General features: G+C 36.5%; 2 protein-coding genes across 2 annotated transcripts; both read left to right on the forward strand.

The window, feature by feature from the left end:
* The first annotated feature begins 6,751 nt into the window (after positions 1-6,751).
* Positions 6,752-8,067, forward strand: LOC143585837 (uncharacterized). Its single transcript, XM_077067524.1, has 2 exons — positions 6,752-7,484; positions 7,580-8,067. Exons 1-2 carry the CDS (start codon positions 6,752-6,754, stop codon positions 8,065-8,067), a joined length of 1,221 nt encoding a protein of 406 aa, XP_076923639.1.
* Positions 8,068-8,253: 186 nt separating this feature from the next.
* On the forward strand, positions 8,254-10,448 carry LOC143585838 (uncharacterized). The gene is made up of 5 exons (XM_077067525.1): positions 8,254-8,515; positions 8,570-9,072; positions 9,548-9,629; positions 9,720-10,132; positions 10,248-10,448. Exons 1-5 carry the CDS (start codon positions 8,254-8,256, stop codon positions 10,446-10,448), a joined length of 1,461 nt encoding a protein of 486 aa, XP_076923640.1.
* The last annotated feature ends 448 nt before the right edge of the window (positions 10,449-10,896 follow it).

The raw sequence follows: 10,896 nt of genomic DNA on the forward strand, positions 1-10,896 counted from the left end.
CGACTTTTCACGCGTATCGAGGGGCCGAGGGGGAGTAACCAATTAAGTTAACGAGAATTTTCTTACGTTTGCAAGTGTTTCTTGAAAAATTACTGCAATTCGGGTGGTAATTCGTTATGTTTGACCGGGTTCGAGACTGCAATTGTTCTTCGATCGTGGATTGATTTGTTCAAGATTGAAACCTGACTATGTGGGATACGAGTGTCTGTCCGATTACTTCTTTCTGAGGGACTTTGATCCTGACTATGTTGGCTACGAGTATTCGGCGGATTGCTTCTGTTGAAGGGGACAATTATTGAATGGGTTGATCTGATTGAGGAATATACGTGTCTTGTCATCTGATTGAAGAATGTGATTGTTCGGTGTTGATTAACGAAGGTTGGAACTCTGAATCATATGCCCAAAGCATTAGCGCATCCAAGCGTATTGGTTGCCGAAGAGCTTCAAAGAGTTACATTTTGGGATAAACGTTATCGAGAGAGTGAAGACCAAAGTGAAAGATGTGGAATGATCGGGTTGTTCATGAAGATGTGTGGCGAGGTTAAATGTAAAGATATTTTTACGTTACCGGTGCGACAGATAGCCGATGACTTGCTGCTAATTGATTTGTTTGATCGAACCATAGCATATGCCAGTTAGATGATCAAGATGATCACCTGGACATGCTGATTTGAGGGGGAGATCTGATACGAGTAGCTACAAGTTTTGGTTTGCTTACAAAGAGTTATATTTTGTCTGGTTGCACAAACCGGAGAATCATTAGCCAAGGGGGAGGTTGGCTGTACGGCTGATGATATGGATATAAAGTATTAATGGTTAAAGTATGAGACTTTAACGTATTCATCGCTAAAGTATTGGATGCTAAAGTATTGGAAAGCATTCGACAGCTACGGTCAAGGGGGAGTCTGTAAGTGCACGGATTTGGTGTCTGCAGCTGTTCGAATAGGATAGGGCTAGTTTAGTCTTTATATTAATGTATAAAGGCTCATTCGCTAAGGATGTTTAGCGAATGAGGCCTGATTCGTTAAAGACTAGGGCCATCTGTTAACGTAAGAGCCCATTCGTTACTACAGTGTAACGAATGGCAGCTCATTCGTTAAGGTATACACATTCGCTAAGGGTGTTTAGCGAATGGGGCTATGGAAAGACCTTATTCGTTAACCTTGAGTATAACGAATGGGACCAGCCTATAAATAGGCCTTCCATAGTTAGTTTGCATAGAGAGATCTGTGCCATATTTATGTACCGTACCGTTACCATGCCGGATTCTCTCCAGGCTTATTGTATCGATCTCTATTAATGTATGAACACGATTCTAACGTATCGATTTGTGAATAGATCTTGGCTCGTATAACGTTTTTATAGAAACGATATATCAATAATAGTGAATCTTTTGTCTATCTTATTCTTCATTGACTATCCATCATTACACAAACCATTAATCCTAAGGCTTGGATATTCTGATTCCGCTAGAATACCCAGGTGGCCTTTAACTGAATAGATCTGGTGTGTTCTTGTCAACCTTTAGAGGTTTTGCACCAGGTCCGGTCTTGAAAACGATGATGTTTTAGCTTTCCTTAATTTCGAGATGAAATTCCCTAAACTAGGGGAGACTGTAACATCTCTGATTTTTCATATTTGTATTCGTTTATGTTTAAACCTATTTGGCAATGTAATTCAGATCTCCCAACTATTTAAAACTTGTATCTATTTGTATTTAACTTTTTTTAACTTATTTTTAATTTCATAACATTTAATCATGCCAAATAGTCCTTAACAACCTTTAAAATTGCTTAAAACAGCTAAAAATCATATTTTCGGGAACTACAGGGACTATTTTTGCCAATTCTTTCCCTATTTTCGATTAAGTTAACGAAACTTTAACTCCAAGAAATGTTATTACAGATCACAAGTTTTCTTGTTGTCCAAGTCAAAATCTCTATGCTATTATACCCGATTCTTTCATTTATTGATTATTCGGTTTTTTAAAATAGTTATTTCCTAATAAACAAGTCTAAACCCTTAATATTTAAACAAGGCACATCATAAAACCGTAAATTATTACTTCAATACCTGCCACCATTCTTGTATCCCATGGAATTCTTCTTCCTCCATTGTCGGTTTATTCAATTTCTTAAGTTTTTCAAGCATTCGTTGACTTTCAAGCTTCAAGACCTTTTGACGTCGATTATCTCTTGTTCCATTCATCGTTTGGGTAAGTTGTCTTATTCAATATTGTGGATTTATATCTGTAGAACAAAAGCCCTTAATCAATTTTGCCGATTGAGGGAGTCTCAGTGGCAATCGGACTCAAACCCGTTAAAGGGCAAACAAGTCAACAAGTTTGACTATTCGTTTTCTCATACCTCTGGTCGGAACCAACGTTCGGTACGGAAGACTTTTATTTTGGTAACGAGATTTTAAGGCTACTTGCCAAAACCCAACTTCCGAATCGTTGTTCGGATTCTGGTCCGTACTGCCTCGTTTAAATCTTAAATTTAACATAACCGGAGTTCTAAACATTTGTTTGGAATGATTCCAGTGGCGACGGGTTAGTTTTTACGCATATTTTCTTATCTAGAAGTTTCAGGTTCAGTTGGTTTATTTCATTCGACGCATTAGAAGACGATCAATTTAATTGTTAACTCGTTTATAATTATTGTTATCCGCTTGCTTTCGATTTAAGGTGAGTTTTATCATTCCCCTACTTTACTGAATTTTCACAAAGTTTTAGGGACATATGCGTACTTATTAGTATTTCGTATTATTTATGTATCACAAAATAGCAAACGTGTAATTGTGTGTGAATTATCAAATATACTTGCTACTTGCTTATATGTTTACTTTATCGCATGCAGAGAGGTCCAACATATTCTCATTTATAGTATGATCATTACTATTGACCCACGCCCGATTCGATTGTCAACAGTCTTATTACTTGCTCATGGTTGATTTACCGGCGCCCGATTCGCTTGGAAATGGTTAATTGACACCTTATTTCCTCATGGTTTGATTTCATTATCGCAATTTATTACATTTTGCTTATTTCTTTTATTTATTATATTAATATTATATCATTGTAAAAATTGATTATAATCTCACTCAACGTGTGTTGTTGACAAACTCTATTCCATTTTCTACGCAATATGCAGGTTGCCTTTGAATTGAAGTTTGACGTGAAAAGGACATCTAGTAAACACCATAGGAAATTTAATGAAGATTATATTTATCTTGATTGGATTATTTGTTTTAAATTATTTATTTGTATTGTGGATATTTATGCACTGTAATTTGAAATAATTAACTTAATAGATATTGTTATTTATATGTATGATAGTATCTTTGAGCTGTGAACAATCAGCTCACGTCCCGGCATTTCCGCCTTAGATTGGGGTGTGACAGACATGCCTTTAAACTTTCCCATCTTCAACATAACTTCTATATCCTGCACCATGAGTAACACTTAAAAACTTAATACTAGTAGTAAATAACTTTGAATGAAAACAAAAATAAATGTATATAAACGAATGCAAATTAAAGAACATAAATGAAGGTGAATGAACGAAAACAAACAAATCCTTCACAAACGCAAATGAATGAATGATGCCTTCATGGGCGTTCGTATAATTAAACAAACAATAGTTTGTATTCATCATAGTTCGTTGTTATTAAAGAACATAAATGAAGGTGAATGAACGAAAACAAATGAAATATGCACAAATTCAAATGAATGAATGATGCTTCATGTATGTTTGTTTAATTAAAAGAACAACAGTTTGTGTTCATCATAGTTCGTTTATTAAATGAACGTAAATAAACAAATGATTATAATGGAACGAACATGAAAAAAATAAACTAATAATTAAACAAATAAATGTTATTAGTATCATTACCTTTCTGAAGCATTTTTATAGGTGACGAACATTGGCCAACATGACATGTTTATGGACCCAAATGTGTGCAATTAGGAAGCTTTTTGCACAAACAAATAAACGCCTACTAAAAATATCAATAATTGGTTTCTTTAAACATATTACAAAAAAGTAAACAAGGTTTTATAAATGTTCAGCTTTAAGTCGTTTAGTTTAACCATATAAGAAAATATTAATGGGTTGCAATAATATAAAAACATAGTGACCTAAACAGAATGAACTTAGGGATGTAAACGGGCATACTGCCGTAATAACAATCATATATCAATTTCATTACCCATCACTTCGGAAACTGTTCATGATCAACTCCCATTTCAAATGTTTTTAGTTCTTATTTATCACCAATACTTGAATCCCTTGATTGTTAAATCCTTGAGTATTAGTTTAGTTTCGTTGTTGTCAAAAGAGGATAGAACGCACTGTTTAATGCAGTTTTGTTGCATACTACTATTGTCAAAAGTGTAACTTTTATGGCTTTAATTATTGTACAAAAGAAAAAATAATAAAGAAAGAACAGTTCTGCTTCATATAATTGCAGCCAAAATTGTTGTTTAGGTGCATACTTTTGAAAATTATATATATATAAGAGAACATTCTTAAGCATTGGGTGTTGTAACTTTTGCTTCTTATGTTGTACCTACCTTCCCAAACCTCAGTATATGTTACATGGGTTCGATCCTCTGCCCTTTTGTTCTATTTCTTTCTTTATAACTTTGTATGTTTAGTGGGGTCTGCCTGTGTGGAGTTGTCTTTTATATGACGCGTGTCCTATGCACGTGTGATGTTTCTATCTACTTTGTATAAATTATGCTAATTTGTTGTCTGTCGCTTGCATGCGTTCTTGGTCGAACAGTTAGAAGATATTAGATGTTCCAGGTTAGTGTTAACTTATCTTTGACTTTAATTTCTTCTTTTGATGGATGTATTATACACAATTGAAGACTAACAGACTAGAATTACACTGTTAATAAGGTGTCAATAACAGTTTTGTTGGTGCACGCCATGTTTTGATGAAATGTCCTTCGTTTTTGTTTTTGTATTTTACTTTGTTTTTGTGTTTGGAAATGTTGTTTCGTGTACTAGGCTATGTTTTTACACCCAGACGTTATATGAACATTGGATTTTTATGTCTTTTGTGTTATTGTGTAGCATGTCGGAAATCTATTTTTGTATTTTTATGTTTCAACATCTATTAAGTGAAAACGCAGCAGACTAAAAATTTGATCATTTGACTTTAAAGGTATGCTTATGTGCACTTTAATTTTTCTCTAAGGTAGCTAACACAATTTGGGCGTGCTATGTGAAAAACGGGAAGAGATGAGGGTTGCTTCAAAGAAATGGAATTGTCATAGATATTTAAATTATTTATTAATTAAAACTGATTTATACATTGTTACTGTCATATACATTTACATAAATGTTGCAGTTTTAAGTCTATTATTATTATCAATACGGGTATGCTTATGTGCAGTTTACTGTCAGGCGTTAAAAAGTATTATGATATCTTGCTTAACGAGTGTAAATATGTGGGAAATAATTCATTGATAAGTAGAAACCAGTTATTATTATTATTGTTAGTTCAAACTTAAACCAGTTTTATTATTATTGTTGTTTTTCTACAAAGTGCATAGCATTTCAAGAGATAATTTTTCATACTACCATTCAGATTAGAATGATAACAAATAAAGCTACTGTTTTTAAGCATCATAATGTAAATCAATTTTCTATCCAACCATTATTAATGAAACTATTTTATGTCAATAAACCATTTTAAACCCAGCAATTTAAAATCATTTTTTTAATGTCTTTTTGTGTATTTTTTTTTTATTACCTTTATATTTTTGTTTTGGGGATTGTTGTTTCAGGTTACAGCAGGTTGTTTTCTCTTTTCAGCGGGAGGTACGCACTTATCATTGTTTATATTTAACTTCCATCTTATATATAAGTCTATAACTATTGTATATTTATTATGTGTGCTTTACTGGTTGCTTTTCTTTAGGCTTTAGATTTTCTTTAAACATTAGAGATTTTGTTGTGGTTACGTTTGTTGTAGCGGTAGTTTTTTGTTTAGATTTCGTTTGAAGATCAACACTTGACATGTCACGCGAAAAACGACCCAGAACCGGGTCATCGTCATTTACTAATGCTAACCGGGGTCAATCCTCTAGGCAGACATCTTATCACCCTGCACTAACGCGTGATGCAAATACGAATGCGTCTCACTATATTGATATTGGTAACTGTTACAATGTCTGTGAGTTTTGTGATGCTTTTTTTTGGTTTGATGAACGCTCTGTTGCTACTTCTACGAGGCATAATCTAAAATACACACAATGTTGTAAAGGAGGTCGTGTCGCACTCCCGTATCCTAGGCGTCCTTATACATCTATTATTCATTTGTTTCAGCAGGCTGACTTTATGTCCAAAATTCGTGCATATAACTCTGTCTTTTCTATGACATCTTTTGGTGCTAAGATTGACGACACCGTAAACCAAGGATCTGGGCCGTACGTCTTGAAGATAAGTGGCCAGGTTCACCATTGGTTAGGTACCCTTTGTCCTCCTCCTAATCAGAGACCGCGATTCTTACAAATGTATGTCTATGACACTGACAGTGAAATTGCCAACCGACTTCATCCCTTTTTCTTTGGGTGATGAATCTTCTCTTTGTCCTCAAATAGTTACCCTCTTTCTTAACATCTTAGAGTCAACAAACGAGGTGGTTAAACTTTTTCGTACGGCTAGGGATCTTTGTTTATCGGTTGAGGTGCCTGAATTTTCTGTGTCTCTACGGTTCACATGAGAAAGTTTCTTATGACATGCCATCTCCAGGCTGTATCGGCGCCATTGTTACTGATGCTGATCCCTTATGTAGGCGATTCGACATTGTAGTTCGACATAGAGAGGGCGGCCCGCAACGTATAAACAAACTTCATCCTCTGTATATGTCGTTACAGTACCCTCTTCTTTTCCTTTATGGTGAACAAGGATGGTCGCCTGAGCTTTCTCTTCGGGTAAACAATGGGACACGTGACAGGAAGCTTACCATGAATATGTACTATAGCTATTTACTACATGACCGACGTAACTTATATACACTACTTCTAAGGGGTGGTCGGTTGCTACAACAATTTATTGTTGACGCCTATGTGTGTATAGAGGAGAGCCGGCTTGACTATATTAGATTCAACCAGAGTGTTTTCCGTAATGACTTTCTTCAAGGCGTATGTGACGCTGTTCAACGTGGTGATACTGAAGGCAAGGAGATTGGCAAACATGCCGTGTTACCATCGTATTTTGTCGGTGGTCCACGATACATGTACAAACACTATCAGGATGCTCTTGCTATTTGCAGAGTACACGGTAAACCTCAGTATTTCATTACATTCACATGTAATGTGAAGTGGCCTGAGATTGAAAGATATATGTCACGATTTCCTTCGCTGAAGTCGCAAGATTGTCCAGATATCATCGCCCGAGTCTTTCATATAAAACTTAGGCTATTTCTTAAGTTTATTAAGAACCAAAAACCGTTTGGTGATATTGCTGCAGGTGCGTTACAGATGCATGCTCTTTGCGTTTATCAATACCCTTTTGCCCCTAATATGTCTTCCATTGATGTCACTATAATTGTCACTTTAATGTAGATGTATATACAGTTGAATTTCAAAACAGAGGCCTTCCGCATTGCCACATACTTTTGTGGGTGACTCCTTCGTGCATAATCAAAGACGCGTCCGAGATTGATAATTTCATCTCTGCTGAGATACCAGATCCTTCAATTGACCCCCACCTATATAGCATAGTCACTGAGCTTATGATTCATGGACCATGTGGACTCCTAAATCCAAATTCACCATGCATGGCCTCTGGATCTTGCTCCAAAAGCTTTCCCAAACACTATGAGCCAGAGACCTTATTCGATGATAATGGGCGCGTAAATTGTAGACGAAGATCAAATGGTTTCTTTGTGCGAAAGGGCAATGTAAATATAGATAGCAGATACGTCGTCCCTTACAACCGTACTTTGTCTTTACATTTTATGGCTCATATAAATGTTGAGTACTGTGGTTGGAGTATGCTCATCAAATACCTTTTCAAGGATATATCAAAAGGTGTTGACCGTATTCATTAAAGTATCTCAAAGTCACCAACTTCAGTCAATGTTGCACATCGAGCTCAATCTACGAGCATCAATGAAATTCAAAATTTTGTTGATGGTAGATTCATTTGTCCACATGAGGCAGCATGGAGAATGTTTAACTTTGACATTCATGATAGAAACCCTTCCATCCAGGTGTTGGCTATCCACTTAGAAAACATGCAGAATGTTACTTTTAAAGACACTGACCAACTTCAAAATGTTGTAGATAACCCGTTCTATAGAAAAACAACCTTAATAGAGTGGCTCTCCAACAACGATAGAGACAACAGTGGTCGGCATCTTAGATACATTGATTATTTGTCAGAGTATAAATGGGATACATCATCTAAGGTATGGCTAAGACGGGCATCAGACAAACCACCCGCAATAGGAAGGCTTATCTACATACATCCTAGCTGTGGAGAGACCTTTTTCTTGCGTATGTTGTTGGGTTATCAAAGAGGTTGTACATCCTTCGTGTCTATATGAACAGTCAACGGTGAGGTATGCTCAACATTCCGTGCCGCATGTGAGAAGTTAGGGTTGCTCGGTGATGATGTTGAATGGTCGGCAGCATTCGAAGAGGCTTCAACTTGGGCTAAAACAGCAGAATTACGCGCATTATTCACCCAAATGCTTCTTTTTTGTGATATAACAGATCCTTTGAAGATGTGGAATGAACAATGGCATAGGATGGCAGACGATGGACAACAAAACTATGGCATTGTGAACGACGACGATCTAAAGCAGTATGTCCTGTACGAGCTAGAGTTGCTACTTCGTTCGGGTTCACCTTCTAAGTCGTTAACAGAGTGTGGTCTACCTTTGCCTAGAGCTGATTTACTTCAACAATTAGAAAACAGTCTGTTAATGGAAGAAAGAATCTACGACCGACATATGCTATCAGTTGAACACCAAGAGGCCCGTTCAAAGCTCAACCCTCAACAAAACAGAATATATGAAGATGTCATGTCTGGAATATCTTCAGCAACTCAGGTATTGGTGTTCGTGTACGGGCATGGTGGAACAGGTAAAACCTTTTTATGGACAACAATAATTTCAGCTTTACGATCTAATGGTAGTAAAGTGTTAGCTGTCGCTGCCTCTGGCATAGCGTCATTGTTGCTTCCATCAAGACGTACAACGCAATCGAGATTCAAGATCCCATTAGACGTCACTGAAAACTCATTATGTCACATCAAGAAAAACACGCAACTTGCCCAATATTAACACAAACGTCTCTTATCATTTGGGATGAGGCACCAATGAACGATAGAAGATGCTTTGAAACTCTAGACAGATCTCTTAGAGACTTATTCGATTGTCAGACTAAACCTTTTGGCGGGAAGTCAGTCTTGCTTGGTGGCGACTTCAGACAAACACTTCCGATAATACAAGGTGCTTCAAAGTCAACGATTCTCGCTTCGTCATTTTCAAAGTGTATAAATTGACTGAAAACATGCGCTTGCAGAGACCAAACATTACTGTTTCCGAACAAAATCTAATCTCTGCATTTTCATCTTGGTTGGTTTCTATAGGCGATGGCGACATCGGTACGCCAGACATGAGTTAACCACAAGACGCTAAAATCATACGTATACCTGATCAATATCTGATACCCTATACTGACGATGCATTAACAGAACTCATACACTTCATATACGACAACGATACGTTACAAAACCCCGATGCAACAACTCTTTCAAGGAAGGCTATCATCTGCCCCACAAACAACATGGTCCACGAAATCAACTCTATGGTTATTGATATAGCTGCTGGGACAACCAGAACCTATACGAGCATAGACTCCATTGTTCCTCATCCGGGTGACAACACTGATATAGAAGTTTTGTATCCTGTGGAGTACTTTAACCTTCTAAACTTTAACGGTCTACCAACACACGTTCTTGAATTAAAAGTCAATTCTCCAGTTGTACTACTAAGAAACCTCAACCCTAAGGACGGCCTTTGTAATGGCACACGATTAATAGTAACTCAACTGTTACCTGCAATTGTCGAAGCACAAATAATGACAGGGAAGTTTATAGGTCGTAAGGTATATATTGCAAAAATATCGTTAACGTATAAGGACAAAGAACTGCCATTTGAACTCTAAGAGGAAACAATTCCTATTACGACTATGCTACGCAATGACGATAAACAAAAGCCAGGGTCAATCTCTAGACAAAATAGGAATCTATCTCCCACAACCAGTATTCAGTCATGGCCAATTATACGTCGCGTTATCAAGAGCAACAACACCGCACTCCCTAAAAATTGTTATTGTACCACATGGCGACGACGATGCAGCTTTAACAAAAAATATTGTATACTCAGATTTTCTAAAGGAAATAGACAGTACAACAAACTAGACTAGCATATAACACAGCAATGATAGTTAACATACGCTAACCATACACACAAATATACGTTCACTTCATACATAAATGCTTACCATTGTATATACACATTGTATCTACTGCATACACTAACGACTTTCATTACAGCATGACAGATAATACAATGGCGTTAAACTTAATTCGTATTCGTGACATCAAGCCTCGGTCAAAACCTCAGATGATACAAATACGAGTTATAAGGAAATGGACACCAAAATACCAAAAAGACCTCTTTGTTGACCGTCATGTAAGTTGTCAACTTTAATCTCAATCACTAACTTTATCCATCAGTTTTACATTCATTGTCAGTAAGCAGTAAGCTGGACAACATGTCAAAATATAATAAAAAATTTCTTTTACACAGGGTGATGCTATAGAGGTCATAGCAGGCTTGGATCAACAACAACATTTTGATGAAATA

This window comes from Bidens hawaiensis, unplaced genomic scaffold (genome assembly GCF_021521415.1).
Source record: "Bidens hawaiensis isolate Kalapana, Puna unplaced genomic scaffold, B.hawaiensis_p1.1 tig00034180_1, whole genome shotgun sequence".
Classification (NCBI taxonomy): Eukaryota; Viridiplantae; Streptophyta; class Magnoliopsida; order Asterales; family Asteraceae; genus Bidens; species Bidens hawaiensis.

Coding starts and splice junctions, on each gene's coding strand:
- LOC143585837 (XM_077067524.1), top strand. CDS start 6,752: ATGCCATCTCCAGGCTGTATCGGCGCCATTGTTACTGATGCTGATCCC. Junction 7,485..7,579: donor GTTTGGTGATATTGCTGCAG/GTGCGTTACAGA, acceptor ACTTTAATGTAG/ATGTATATACAGTTGAATTT.
- LOC143585838 (XM_077067525.1), top strand. CDS start 8,254: ATGCAGAATGTTACTTTTAAAGACACTGACCAACTTCAAAATGTTGTA. Junction 9,073..9,547: donor GAATATCTTCAGCAACTCAG/GTATTGGTGTTC, acceptor ATGCGCTTGCAG/AGACCAAACATTACTGTTTC. Junction 9,630..9,719: donor TATAGGCGATGGCGACATCG/GTACGCCAGACA, acceptor ATGCATTAACAG/AACTCATACACTTCATATAC.